Genomic DNA, 15,630 nt, shown 5'->3' on the forward strand with positions numbered 1-15,630 from the left:
TTTCAAGCCTACTTGCTTACTAAAAGCACTTGTTTCTAGCTTAAGCCAAGAAAATTAACCTAGACATCTACCTTAAAAAAAGAAATTATCTTGATTCTACATATACAGTGCACTTTTATACCCTACCCCCACCCCAGCAGCCCAAGATCGTAGCACTTTAACTTAATCTTGCTTCTTTTCAACCTTTCCTCTCTTGTTATACTGTAAATCTCATATTTCTTACAACTAAAAAATGACTCCCTTACTTTAATATCTTAAGTACATACAACAGTCACTGAAGAGACTCCCCCACATTTAAAATACAGCTGATAGAGTTAGCTGGTTAGTATTAGTTTTCTGCTGTTAAATGAGACATGACATCTTCATCCAGTTAATTAACTTATTGAGAACTACACGTACTGAAAGATGTAGAAACAAAATCAAACCATTTGAAGTGAAAAGCATATTCTACAGGGTTCTGTATTAGGGTTCCTTCTGTTCAACATTTTTATAAACAGACTTCATACCACCACACATCATGCCACATAATTCAGTACACTGATGGCACAACACTTAAGTGCAGTGCCATCACTGACTGAACTACAAGCGGTTCACACAGTACTCTTTCTCCTCTGTAAAATCTTGGCTAAAAATAATCAAACTTACTTCTAAACCACAGTAAGGCTGCGGTGGTGCAGCGGTTAGTGTTGTTGCCTCACAGCAACATGTTCTCCAGTTCAAGTCTCGGAAGGAGTGCCTTCTGTGCAGAGTCTGCATGTCCTCCCTGCGGTTGAGTGAACATTAAAGACATTCAGGTAGGTGCATGTGTGTGTGGGTGTGCTTTCTTTGAAGGTTGGACGCAGGGCTGGCAACCTGACACTGTAAAAATCCACTGACAATCATTAGCAGACCGGTGATCTGCTGTGGCGACACCTAACCAGGAAAAGCCAAAAGACTTTTTAAGACTTCTAAACCACAGCAAAGCAAAGCTGATGCTCTTCATCTTGAAACAATACCCCAAACAAAATAATTTAACATTCTTCAGTAGCAGAAAAATTGAAACCATAGACCAAGCAAAATTGCTAGGTGCTATAATTTATAACCTCGAATTTAGCCATCATATTTTACAAAAGACACACCAAAAGTTTAGTTCCCTGTTTAGGACCAAACAGTAACTTACTGATTCCACTAACACTATCCTTAACCTATTTACTTCCATCGGTATCGTATGCATCCTCTATCTTTACTGACTTAAATGCTACATATTCAGCTAAACTCACTTCCTGCTACAACAAAACTGCAAAATTTGCAGCAGACCCTACCTATAGGATACATTGTCATGCCCTAAAGCAACTAAACTGGCTGAAACTGCCCAGCTACTTAGCTTATATACAGTTACTGAGTACATGCAGTCTTATACACTCACCAGAAAATGCTCATCACTAAAAGGTACTCTGCAACTCTGTTGCCCAGTTGGGAAACTTACTATGTATAAACCGGTCACATAACTCAGCAGGAGACTCACTGTAATCATTAAAATCTGGAATGGCATCCCCAAAGAACTAAAACTAGTTGGAAAGCATTCTAGTTAAAAAAAAAAAAAAAAAAAAAAAAAAAAGAGACATGTTCTCCCAATCCTTCCTTTCCCTCTACTTTTTCTTCAGTCTAAACTGAATAGTCGTACATTCCTATATTACTTCCCGTTTATTCCACCACTGCCTATTATTTCTGTCATGCTGTTGTCCTATCCAACTTAAAGTGAACTTGCATAGTACCACTTCTTACCCTCAAAGTAACATCCTCCTCTTCTCAGTAGCCCCTTGTTCTTTTATAGCTTTAAAGTCTTACTATTTTCTGTCTGTACTCTAAAAACATATCCTGTATTATTTGTTACTTGCAAATACCTAAATAACACTCTCGTCAAAGCCTGTCTGTTACAATATAAAACAATTTAAAGTGCCTTACCTGTAATGCACATCATTGTTTATTGACAATATCTTATTCGAAATACTGTGTTATATATATCCTTGCATCATTTTCAGACATGCATATCTATTGTCCACGGTTCTAAATATTATATTCACTCTGTTCTATTTTATTCTAAAATCACGTTGTAGAAAATATTGTTCTATCCTTGTGCTAAAGTATTCAGCAGGAGCTTTTTTCCCTTGGTTTCCACTTAAAATGGCATTGACCAGTCCGACTTTCCTTGCCAACCAAGACAAATTAATAAGTACATTTTGCAGGAGACCTGAGATGATATTCATACTAAATACGCATTAAAGAAATGTCCCTCCTTTATTTATTTATTTGTTTTAAAGTAACATGGGAGCATTTACATCCTTATGAGCTATCACCAACTCTTGTCAGATGGGAATCTGGTTTAATGCCTTTAGCCAAAGGACAGCACCTCTGAAGTGCAGCTTCCATCATACTGTACTACTATATTAACAGAACATGAATCCAAGCACCTGGTGGGGGGGTTAAAACCCATAATTTTCTGATTTCAGCATTAGTGGTGTGTCTGCTGCTTTCTTGAGCTGCTGACATTGCTAACTGACTAACGTACAAAGATCAGTATGACTTTGAGCTGTCAAGCCTGTCAGTGTAGTAAACATCTCAATACATGGGCAAGGAATTACCACTCAGAGTGCCTGCTGAATCCATCTCAGGACACAGCGTATTTCTTAGATCCTTTTTTCCTGACAAATCTACTGGCACAAGTCTTGAAGATGGTGGAACCTTTAAGAGGTTATTAGAAATCTTTCTGTTCAGGACAATCCTTTTAAAAGAGAAATTTTTCATTTGATTGGACTTATTTTAGATTCCTTTTCAGTTTGACCTTGAGTTATTCCACTTCAATGTACATGCTTCAGGCATCTTTGTGCATCATAGTTTTTGTTTCATAGTAAGTACTGGGCTAGCTGCCCTTGCAGGACGTTTTATGCCTAGCCAGTTTCCCTGTTTGTGCCAAAATAACCTATCTCATTTGGTTATAGATTGGCCTTACCCATCCCGTGGTCTATAATATGTTACCTCTATGAGAACAAATGAGATTGCAATATAGGTAATTTGAGGACTCATGCATGGTATAAAGAATTAGGATCTACCCCTGTCCATTAGTAGTACAGGGAGCAGTCCTGTGTTAAATTTTCAGCACTAGCTGGTTAGGCAGGTCCTCAGAAGGTTTTGGCATCTATATACTCTCGTGGAGAACATTTTTCTTTAGGATTGAATTTCATGATGAATAGGCTTCCATGAACCTCATTTGAACAACCTATTTTCAGTGGCGTTTGACATTCATCTCACAGAAGACTGTTAAGTTGTCCTAGCAAAAAGACTTTATCTGTAGAGAGTCATATGCAGTCTTTCACAAGGATTATGTGTCCCTTAGGCCATGTAGTCTTTATTCCTTAAAGGAGTATCATAATTATTTTTAAACCATTATTTTCATCTGCGTGTCTCCTTTCCTGTGGCAGAATCCAAGAGTACCCTTCTTTTCTTACGTGCACAGTATAATCCCTGGTCTTACCTGAATAGAAGAGAGGACAATACATGAATTTAGGAAGGTGGAAGAGGTGATGTTATGTTGTCCTATCTCGCCTTCATTCTTACTGGATGGGTTCGAAGCCGATCCTCTGCTCTGACTCAGTCGAATACACTAGCTCAAAGTCTCTAACTTGGCTCATGGTAGGAAGGTATCCCATCATGCAGTGGTGTAATTACCCAGATCTCATTTACCACTTTACGAGTTCGGATGCTTCTCTTCTTGGCTGTGGCTAAGTCCTTTAAAAAGCTTAATTTTTCCCTATATTAAGCTGTTTTTAGTTGTAATTATTAATTAGTAGTTAGTAGTTTTCCCTGTAGTTTGTGTGCTGTGCTTTTGAGTGCTGCTTATCTTCCTGTGTGTGCTTTTAGTGGGCGTCGTTAGTCACAAGGCCTTTTAGTTTTATTCCCGTTTTTGGTAGTGGTGCAGTTTAGTGCTAAGGTAGAAGTTAGCTTTTATACTTATATTAGCTCGTTTCAGTTAGAGAGCTAATTTTCCTTGTTGTATTCCTCTCGCTCACAACTCCACTAGGTCCGTTTAAGTTAGAGGGCTGAGTTGTTCCTCTTGTTACTATCTTGTAGACATGTTTATAGTGTTTTGTTGTGTTTTATAGTGTAGTAATACTTAGTTTTTGATAAAGGTGTGTGTTAAGCTTTACTTGTAGTTTTCTAGTGTGGTTTCCTAAAATGTCTACGGAAACTAGAGAAAAGGAACTTAAACCTTCAGGGTTCGAAAAGTGTCAAAAATGCTCTCAGAAAATGTTCATCACTGATAGGCATAATGTCTGTGTCTATTGTTTGGGGGCCATTCACCTCAAGGAAACCTGTACCTTTTGTCACTCCTTTAGCTCCGGTGCTCTGCAGGAGAGAAAGAATAAGCTTATACTCAAAGGGCTCCTGAAACCTTCCTTTGAGGAGGCTCTGCATAGCACTTACTATTTCAGTAGATCCCCTTCATCAAAAAGTGACAAGGCTTCTAAACGGCTGTCTTCAACTTCTTCGGCTCAGTCAGAGCTGCTGCTAAAATTGGCTAAAACCTCTGATGGATCGATTTCCTCAGCTCTACAGCCCTCGGAACTGATGGAGATCATAGACTTGGACAAATCTAGTCCTTTGGCTCCAAGGTCTTCGAAGCCGAAAGAGACTGTTTTTCAGAACTGGTCCACTGACTTGTTACCGGTCTCCCCTAACTTGAGATCTCCCATTTTGGAGAGCTCGCTCACCAACTCTCTCCTCCAGGTCATCTAGGAGCTTATCGGATGATGACGTATGTGGACAGGGTGGAGCACAGACTTTTGAAGTTGTCGGTACTGACTAAATTGTTTTCAGCTCTGACCCAGTGGGTTCCAGAGCCAGCTAAGACTATGACTGTTACATCCACTACGATTCCTCCTCCGAGCCAAACTGGATCTTTGAAGCCAGAATGCCAGGTACCGCTTGCTGTAGATTCTTCGGTTCCAAGACCTCTTCCAGAGATTTCAGAACCGATCCCTGCTCCGACTGTCTCAATGCTGTCTGGAGTGTCTAGGGGCCGAAGCTCCACAGTCTGCTCCAGGGCGGATGCTCGGACCAGAGTTTCTTCGGTTCCGAGTTTACCTCTCGAAGCTTCGGCTTGGGTGAGCTCTGCTCCTACATCAGCCTTGGAGTTGATCTCCTTGGAACCGGGGATTCCCTCTGTTTCCTTGGAACCAGAGATGTCCTCAGAGCGGGGTGGATCTGCCTTTGAGCTGATGAGAAGTGTGTTGTCCCCTCCTACAGCTCTACACAAGGATACTGGTATTCTTCCCCCCAAAGCACAGGCATCTGTCTCGGCACCACCACTTCCACAGGACAACTGAGATCCAGAGCCTCAGGGAGCCCCACTCTTCCAAGACCTCCCCAGAATACCCTTGAGGAGAAACCTTGAAAGAGAACATGCAAGTGGAAGCATGTTGACTCCCCTGACGAGTCAATCACCTTTGACACTGACCTCGAGGAGTCAGAAGGGTCCCCACGGTCGTCCTCTGAAGATATCTCCTTCACAGATATCCTGAAACAAGGAGGTGGCTAGAAATCCATCAACCCTTCTGATGAGTCGGAGTTGGTGTACCTGAAGGCTTTTGGATCTCAACCTTCAGCCTTCTGGGTGTCTCTGCCTTTCGACGAGCTACTGGAATTGGTTAGTCGAAAGGCATGGGAGTCACCAGACACTATGGAAATCAGTCCCTTGGAGGCCAAATAAGTTCTTGTCAGCACCTGCGGAAAAAGAATTTCTGATTAAAGGCGTACCTGTAGATGCTATGGTGGTTGTAGCAGCCACCAAGAAGGAACTCTCTAAAACATCCTCTTTTATCCATCTACAGAACAAGGACTCCTGGACGATGGACAGATATGGGAGGCGTGTTTTTTCATCACCGACATTTTCCCTCAGATCGCTGAACTATCTTTCACACTTTACGAGGATACAAAGACATCTCCTGAAGAAGTTAGGAGATTCTTTCCAAGGTACATTGGCTGCGGGGGTATCAGAAAAGGTAACTTCTTAGCTATCTACCTTAAATTCCATCGTTAACTCCTCCATGAGGCTAATATCCTATGCTGCAGATGGAGCGAGCTGGGCAACGGATTCCAGAGTTTTCCCTAAGGAGGCACTCCTGGATGTGCTTCTGCAACTTTCTGGAGCCCTTCAAGTCTACCTTTACCAACACCCCTTTTGATGGTTCTTCAGTTTTTGGACCTAAGGTCAAGGACACACTCGCCAGATGCGAGCAGGAAGGGAAAACTATCTCTGCCGTTGGGATACATTTTTCCATTCCTTCAAGACTGTATCCTAAAGGTCAGAAGAGTGGGAAAATGTGGTTCAAAAGATCCCAGGGAGTTTTTCAAGACGCACGAGGTGAATCCTTCCCCAGGGCCAGAGGGGGAGGCAATAATGGTAGATGCCATCCTAGAGGCAGAGGAGGTCGCCAAAACCAGGGTGACTGCGATTCCTTTCACGGCTGGCCCTACACCAGTGCTCCTGAAAGGAGGCCCATCTGCTCTACTCTGGAGGCAGTCGGGGGGGTGTTTCTTTGTACCCAGAAGCCTGGCGAGATATCACAAGAGACAAGTGGGTACAAAACAAAATATCCAGATGCTATTCTATTCCTTTTTGCCATCCTGACCCACATATCGGAACAATCCCAGATGTTCCACCCAGTCAAAGGGAACAAGCAACTGTAGAAATTCAAAAGTTGCTAGACAAACAAGTCATCCAAGAAGTCCCTGCAGACCAAATAGGATTCGGAACTTACTCAAGATTCTTTTTAGTGCCAAAAAGAACAGGGAACTGGAGACCCATTTTGGATTTCAGCAAGCTAAACGAATCTTTGAAGAAGTCCAAGTTCCGAATGGTGACACTGCAGTCGATTCTTCCCTTTTTAGAGAAAGACAATTGGATGTGCTCAGTAGACCTCCAAGATGTGTACTACCACATAAAAATGGACAGAGCATCAAGGAGTCTCTTACGCTTCTGGCTGGGAGCCAGTGATTTCCAGTTTTGAGTTCTGCCTTTTGGTCTCACTACAGCCCCCAGAGTGTTCACCAAATGCATGGAAGTAGTCACAGCTCACTTGAGACATCTGGGATTCCAAGTGTTTCTGTATCTAGACGACTGGCTCCTTACTGCCACCACCAAGCATCTACTTCAACAGGCGAGGGACACCACTCTTCAAACTTGCTCCCAGTTAGGGATTGCAGTCAATTTACAAAAATCTGCCTTGTTACCCTGTCAACATATTACATTCATAGGCGCAGATCTTGACACCGTCTCCATGGTGGCCCGACTTCCGCAGGACAGGGTTTCTCTTTTCAGACAACAAATAGTCAATCTTTTATCCAGAAACAAAGCGAAGGCAAAGACAATTTTGAAACTCCTAGGGACCATGGCTTCAATGATCACCTTAGTTCCCCTAGCCAGAATGCATATGAGAATTCTTTAATGGCTTCCATTTGCTCAATGGTCATTGCAAGAACTTCCCATGTCTCACCTAGTCAGGATCACAGACTCATGGAAGAAAGATCTCCTATGGTGGCTTCAGTTCAGCCAGGTGACAATAGGATGACCCTTTGTCCCACAGCTACCTGTAAGTACAGTGACCACAGACGCCTTCCAGGTTGAGTGGGGGGGCATTATCTAGGAAGGATGGTCCAAGGCACATGGCAAGAACACGAGGCCCATCTGCACATCAGTGTCCTAGAGATGAGAGCAGTGCTCCTAGCGTTCAAGGCACTCCAGGACTCTCTTCCACTAGGAAAGATTGCAATCCAGTCAGACAACATGCCTGTAGTCTGGTACATAAACAAGCAAGGAGGAACCAGATCATACCCCCTTTGCTGAGAGCACTGAGCGTATGGCAATGGGTAATTTCTTCCCAACATTTTCTGATAGCAATACACATCCCCGGGAAATCCAACGTGATAGCGGACAAGCTCAGCAGGGCGATTTTAATGACTCACGAGTGGTCTCTGAAACAAAACATAGTGGAAGAGATCTTCCAGAAATGGTGCCAGCCTTGCTGCGATCTTTTTGCCACTCCCATGAATGCTAAATGCAGCAGCTACTTTTCCCTAATCCCCCCCTTTGAGGGAGACACCAAGAGATGCACTTGTTCACGATTGGCCTTCCGAATTTCTGTATGCTTTTCCCCCCCTTTCCCCTCATACCCAAAATCATCCAGAAAGTGAAACTTTTGGGAAGCAGGCTGATTCTCATTGCCCCATACTGGCCTTATCAGATTTGTTTCCCTTTTCTCTGGCCTCACTTACCGTAGAAGCCCTGGGTTCTTGACCTTCTGACTCATATGTCCAGAACTCTTCATCCTGCTCTCCAAATTCCCAGTTTGACAGCATGGCTACTCCACTTCCAAACTTAGTCAGGCTTCAAGACTTCACACCAGCAGTAAAACACATTTTGGTATCCTCTCACAAGGCTTCAGATATGCTAGTAAATATAAGAGGTTCTCCTACTGGGCACAAGCAAAAAAACATTGATCTGTTCTCTGCCTCTTATCAGTTCAGTTTTGAAATTTCTGGTAGAACTTTTTCAGCAAGGCTCTGTGGCAGCTACAATTAGAGTCCAACTAACTGCAATATCTAATTTCCACATTGAATATACTCCTAGCCTGATGTCACACAAATTGTGTAAAGCATTTCTAAAAGGCACTTGTTTATTGAGATCTCCCATTAAAGAGCCTCTTCCTCCATGGGATTTGAATTTTGTCCTGACTCACCTAACTTTACCTCCTAACGAGCCCTCATCATCTTGTAATCTCAAATTCCTTTTTTGGAAGACTAATCTCCTGGTAGCCATTACATCTGCAAGAAGAGTCTCAGAATTGCAAACACTATCCATCAAGCCACCATACCTGATTTTCCATAAAGAGAGTATCCCTACGTACTAACCCATCCTTTGTGCCAAAAGTTTGTTCCCAAACCAATCCAAATCAATCTCTTGAGCTCCCAGTGTTTTTTTCCCAGTCATAGCAAAAAGGCAGAGTACATACTTAACCAGTTGGATGTGCATAGACAGCTTAGGTTTTATCTGAACAGAACTAAAAATTTCAGAAAAGCAGATCAATTGTTAATTTTCTTTTCTGAAGCAAAAAAGGGCATGCCAGTTTCAAAAATTACCCTTTCAAATTGGCTCTCAAATTGCATTACCTTTATATACTCCTCAAATTACAAGAATTTACCATTCAAAGTTAAGGGCCACTCGACCAGAGCATTAGCAACATCCTCTGCTTACCTGGCCATACTGTCAATGGACAGTATTTGTGCTGCTGCTATGTGGGCAAGTCCTCATACATTTGTTACTCATTACAAAGTGGATTTGGCCTCCAGGGACAGGGCCTCCTTTGGTTCCACTGTGCTCAAAGGTGGTGTTCCGTGAGCCACCCGGGGAAAATGTGCTAGGGACGCTGTCCCATCCAGTAAGAATGAAGGTGATAGGACAACATAATATAAAGAAGTTATGTGCTTACCATGTTCCATGTTTGTTGTCCATCTCGCCATTCATTTTTACAACCCTCCCACCTTCCCCCAGCCAAAGACTCCTAAAAGTAGAATTGTTCCATATGTTCTTCCTGAGTTTTTTTACTCAAAGCCAAGCATCTGCCAGGGAATTTCTCAGGATTCTAGGGTCCATGGCTTCCATGATTCTTATTATTCCCCTAGGCAGACTTCCATGTGAAAATATTCAGTGTTACCCTCAGGTCAGTCTGGGCTCGGAGTCTTCACCCTTCATCTTTTCAGGTATCTATCTTGGGATTTGTAAGGAGCGAGGTTCTATAGTGGGTACATCAGTTCTGTCAGAATTCAGGTGTCTCATTCTCCCTTCCTCCTCGTATCTATCTTGGGATTTGTAAGAAGGGAGGTTCTGTCAGAATTCAGGCCTCCCATTCTCCCTTCCTCCTCTTCAATCTGTTACAACAGATGCTTCAACCCTGGCTTGGGGAAACGAGAAATGAAAGTGCAGGAATATGTGAACAAACAAGACAGATGAAACACACAAATGTGAAAGAGATGTTGGCTGTAATATAGCCTGTAATATATGCTTTGAAAGTCCTATATCATCTCTGATCTTCAGGGCCTTTGCAAGTTTTCACAGATAACACTACAGTAATGTGACATACAAAAAGGGAAGTACTACATCTTACCCCTTTGAAGACTTGCTGTGATGGTCTGGAAGGTAGAAACCCAACTCATTTTGACTTGTCTGGCTACATACATCATCATGTATGATGTCATATAAAAAACATTGTAGCAGACAAGCCAGGGAGGACCAGTACAGAGCCTCACAAAAGGGTCTTGGTTTAGTTTCTTAGAAGAATTGATCTAGCTGTGGCAACCACCTCTCAGAATAGACAACTAAAAAAAAAAAACCCAGTTGCTCCAGGTATGCTTTTAAACCTGCTTGAAAGATGTCTTCTCATTCCCATGAGCGTGAATGTTCCACAGTGTTTTTATACCCTTTCCACTGATACTCAGAGTTCTTCTAAAGATCCTGCAAGACTCCCTAAAGATTGCGGTGATAACTCCCTTTTGATCTAGTCAACAGTGGTTCTCTCTTCTTTTGAAACTCGTCAAGGGCAGTTACCACACACATCCAAACAGACGGAATTTACTCACACAAGAATGGGGTTGTTTGATACATCCCAACCTGAAATCTCTCCATTTTTTTTCTCAGGATGTGCAGCAGGTATTGAAAGAGGCTAAAATGTATTACTAGAAAATCACATGTGTAAGTGGAAAAGATTTTCAAGTTGGTGCCATTGAAAGAACCAGGACCTTTTTAAGTTCTGGCTGCCACTGGATCTTGATTACTCATATGAGCTACTTTTCTCTTGCATTTTTCTCCTCTATCAAGGGTTATTTATTGGTCACCTCTGCTCGTCTGCCCTCGGATACCTCCTTTCCTATCCACAAGTCAGACAGTTTTTGAAAGGGGTTTTACACATCCACCAACCTAGAAAGCAGATGACGACTCCTTAGGATTAACTTGGTCTTAAGAGTTTACTTTGAGACAGTTTGTTACTCTCTCCACTTTCTTTCCTAATACCAAAAACAAGGAATAAAAAAAATCTTTATGCTCTGGATGTCTACAGGCCTCTCAGATACTACCTGCACAAAAAAACTTAATCCTTTGAGAAAGCTGCACAGCTGATTTTCTGCTATGAAGAGAAAAGGAAAGGACGCAACCAGAGTCAAACTAGACTATTTCTAGATGATTGTCACATGCTATTTTCCTTTGTTTTTCACACAGTAATAAGCCACTTCCAGACAGAGTAAGGGCACATTCCACCAGGGCTTTGGCTTCTTCAGTGACTTTGTGGAAAGTGTGTGTGTGGGGGTGGTACTCTAGAAGTGTTCTAGAGGCCGCAACTTGGTCTTCTGTACAACTTTACACAGCACTATAAACTAGATTCCTTTTCCAGTTTCAGAACAGGCTTTGCTATGGTAATTGAGCCATATAGGTTAGGTTACTGCAACAGTGATGTAATGTTGAATATAGTGCAGTTGTGTAATAAATTATCATAAAAGCAGCTGTTCTAGTAGATTACTGTTGCAGTAGCCATAGTCTCCCTCCCTCCAACTCCGTGTTTTTTTTTTTTGCTGTTTATTGTGTTACCAAGGTAATAACATATATACCTTTGTATATATATTTTAACTTTTTTATTGTTTCGTAGCATTTTTCTTTCAAGGCTTTTGCCTCCCTTGTTGGGGCAAGAATGGAACTCCCATCAAGCTCCTGATAGTATGTGTAGAGAGCATCCTTTAGGGTTAAATAATTGGCTGGGAACAAGTGGGTTAGGACCCATATAGCTTAGGCTAGTGCAACCACTGTCTATTAGATTATCTACTGTTATGGTAAGTTTACTTACACAACTGTACTTTCTTGATGAGGAATGATTGAACTTCCTTCAGCACTGTGTGGAGAACTGGCTGAGTGAAATAGTGCAGGAGACAGCAGTTATACCCAAGTAACTATGACATCAAACATCAATCCAGAAGGGGTATAGCTGCTTCCAGATGATATCACAGCAGCTAGGGTGGATGAAGAAGGCAGCTGCCCCAGGTGCAAAGTGCTGGGGGGATGATCAGAAATGCCAGTCAGTCCTCAGTGCTGCATATTACTAATGCATTTGTGATTGAACTGAAGCACTTGGCGTTCCATGTGTAGCAGTTTGCTGCAATTTAAAAAACAAGAGGATTTTTTGTTTGCTCTTCAATGTAGAGTTGGGGAGGGCGCTAGATTGGGGGACACTACTGAACACCAGAATAGCTAGCTATGCCTCTACTTCCTGAGCATGGTTCAAAAATGTTTCCATTGCAGACATTTGTGCTGCAGCCACTCATTGTCAGTTCACACTTTCAACATGTATTTTGCTTGAAACATGATTCCAGGAGTCGGGCTTTAAGATAGAGCTATGTCAGCCATAGTCTTGAAGCCTGTCTGGGAGACTTAATTTTCACTGTTTGTGCTTTTCCCGTGATTATGCAGTGTAGAAAGCCTTTGAAGTCAATATTAATAAATATGTGGCAACTATGTCAGTTGCTGTGTGAGGAAGTACTTTGCAGTAGGTGATTATCATCTCCTTGTGCCTGCAGTCTGCCCGTCTTCTGGATAGATCTCCCTGTAAGTCAGATATGTGTTTAATTTATGCTGTTCTTATGTATTGAGTTCTGGGTTAGTAGATGGGGTTGAACATAGTGTTGCAGGGGCTCAGTATACCTTCCATACATACTAGCAGAAGACATGGAGACTTCTAACTGTAGGACCAAGGGTAAGTTCAAGAAGTGTGCTGAACTTGATGCAGCAGGCATTTTACAATTGCTGAAGGCCTCCTCACAGATCTGCTGATATATCAGTTATTTCAGTGTCCATCCGAATACTAACATTGCTGCATAAAGGTGAACTGTGATGGATGCTGAATTCACTATAATTGATTACTGTGGCTTTCGTAAGTATGGAACACTGATATTAATGAGTGAAAGGGTCGAATGTACTGGTAGGTTTCATTTGGTCTGCCTGTGATAAAAAAAAAAAAAATTGTGGATTAGAATGAAATCGCTTTCAGATGATGGGTAGATGTAGTTAAATTGCCCATTTTTTTCTAAAAAAAATCATTTTTGATTTTATTGTTTTTAATTCAGCCTTTCTTCTCCTTTGAATTAAGCATTGCTTATTTTGTGTAACAGGGTCACACTACTTCTGCAGCATTATTTTGAAGATCACTGTCTTCATGTATGTATCATGAACATATTACCAGGAACTTTTCTTTGTTAATAATATATTTTAATGTTACAACTGCAAAATAATACAAAAATAAAAGCATAGAATATGAGTAAGCTTTGATATTTTCATTGTTTTTCTCCCTCAAGCTCTATTTATGGAGAGGATCTTGCATGGAATCTGACACCATGACAAATGATTTTTCATTGATATATAATGCTTTGGTTTATCAGTTTATCATATCCTTAGTCCTCAGGAATTCCTTATTCTGTATTAGTATAAAACAAGAGTGACAGAAAAGGTTGTATAGTGACTGGAAGCTTTGTTATATTAATTTTGTGCTGACTCTTTCTCCCTATTTATCACACTCAAAGAAGCAAGCTGTAGAAGGGACGCAGCAACATCTCCTGCAGTAGCAACTGATAGAAAGGAGCTTGTGGCCTCAGCAACCTCACCTATCCTGCTTGACTCTTCACGGTAGGCAAATGAGCACTTTCTGTTTAATATGCAGCTATGTAATCCCTGAATTAACAAACCAGAAGTTTTGCTTCCACATGACCTGCAGTCATCATAGTCATTTACTCATTTAAATTCAAATCAAAATGAAATTATGTAACCGAGCATAAAGTCTGAAATATGCACCAATTAATGTCATTTAAAGTAAGAGATTAGTAGAGAGTTAGAAATTGTTTATATAGCCATGCCTGTCTAGTCAATGTAACTACTAAAACTGTCAGCAATCACTTTTAGTTTAAGGACTGCTTTAATTATTTGAACCTCTTTGAGGTAGTAAGAGAACTGTTACTGAGAAATTTTCTTTCTTACTTTTTTTGAAAGAAAGTTCCTTAAGAAATCAAATAAGCAGAGAAAGTCCAATCTGGTGCCATGTGGTGGTGATAAAAACTAGACTTCCTTAAATTAATCTTTCTTATTCACCGTCTGGGTCGCTAATTGTTCTCATGCTGGCTGCCGATATAATGTGAATTTTCATGCACAGTTCGAGATAGGGAAAGTTGTGGCTGAAAATGTTAACATTTGCATTTTTATTTGTTGATTTATTTAAAGGACAGCTTTGCTAACAGCAATCCATCACTCACTGACACCCCAAATATGAATAATGTATTGTAGACTTGCGGTTACAATATGTAATAAGTGCTGGAGACAGCGACTGCATGTTAACTACATTGCAAATGTAGTATTTATTGACTCATAAAGTTTATTGCTTTCGAGGTTCAATAATACTGACCATGAGACATTAATATCACTTTCACTGATTTTACTTGGACATTTCTATACATTGAAATAACCTATCTGTTTAATGTTTGTAGTTTGAATATGCATTTTCCAACACTTATAAAGTACATTGCAATTTTCAAGTGTTGGGTTTCATATCCACTTATAATGCAGCTATAGACACTGCATGTTTATTTCATTGTGTAGCAGATTGAAAACGCACAATGTTTAATTTACATGCTTCATGCATTTTGCCTATAATTACATAGTATGGTCTTGTAGAACAGCAAAATATTTTCAGGAAGCAACAGTTTGTGTCAAATAGTGAAAGCATTATATTTCTGAAAATAAGCAACTTTTTAAAAAATGTCTTTTTTAATTTATTGAGTTTAAATAGCTTTAAGAAAAATAGCAATTTGTAGTAAAGAAAGCTGTTGAAAGTGGGATGCATGAATTCCTATAGAAAGGCCAAGTGGAATTTCATTTTTGTTTTGGCTACTTGTGGGAAAAGTGCGTGCCACATACATCTTCAGCACATTAGTATAAAAAAAAAAAAAGAACAGTCACAATGTGTGCTATTTAGAGGTGTTACTTTTAAAACTATTAGTTCTCCTTTTTTGTTTCTTCTTTGACAGGTGTTTATCCCTTCTTGAGCCCAAATTGAGAGAGTTTAGTGGCTTGGTTTCTGTAGCCTAGAAATGTCGTTATGGTCCAAAAGACAATGCATTACCACCCACTATTAGTTCCCTATCAAAATAATCTAAGTTATGTATTTGTAATTAGATGAAGTAATGTGTTGTGCCAGAGCTGGTAAATAATAAACTTGATTGTGTTAAGGGAGTTAAGGGCTTAATGTCTTGTATTTCTTTAAGACTCAACGAATTCAGTGTTTCATGGAGAGTTTTATGCAGCATGGTAACAGATAAAGTCTTCTTGTTTCATAAGCAGGATCATTATCATATTTTTGGCATCTGCTGAGAAACTTGGCTATCTTTTTAATTCCTAATGAAATTGACCAGTATGCTTTTGGCTGCTTCATGCATCTCTCCTGATATGATCATTCGTAGATTAAAGGGCACACAAGTGAATGGTTTCTTCTTAGCTACCTCATGAACACTGTG

General features: G+C 40.7%; 1 protein-coding gene across 1 annotated transcript in view; it reads left to right on the forward strand.

Annotated features, from left to right (window-relative positions):
- Positions 1 to 15,630, forward strand: part of KIAA1328 (KIAA1328 ortholog) — a 1,446,094-nt gene that overhangs the window by 1,318,489 nt on the left and 111,975 nt on the right. Inside the window, exon 7 of the mRNA XM_044087278.1 lies at positions 13,651 to 13,753. Within this exon, the coding sequence (XP_043943213.1) occupies positions 13,651 to 13,753 (103 nt within the window). The remainder of the gene's footprint in view (positions 1 to 13,650; positions 13,754 to 15,630) is intronic.

This window comes from Protopterus annectens, chromosome 1.part1, assembly GCF_019279795.1.
Source record: "Protopterus annectens isolate FY-2018-M chromosome 1.part1, PAN1.0, whole genome shotgun sequence".
In the NCBI taxonomy this organism is placed as follows: domain Eukaryota; kingdom Metazoa; phylum Chordata; order Ceratodontiformes; family Protopteridae; genus Protopterus; species Protopterus annectens.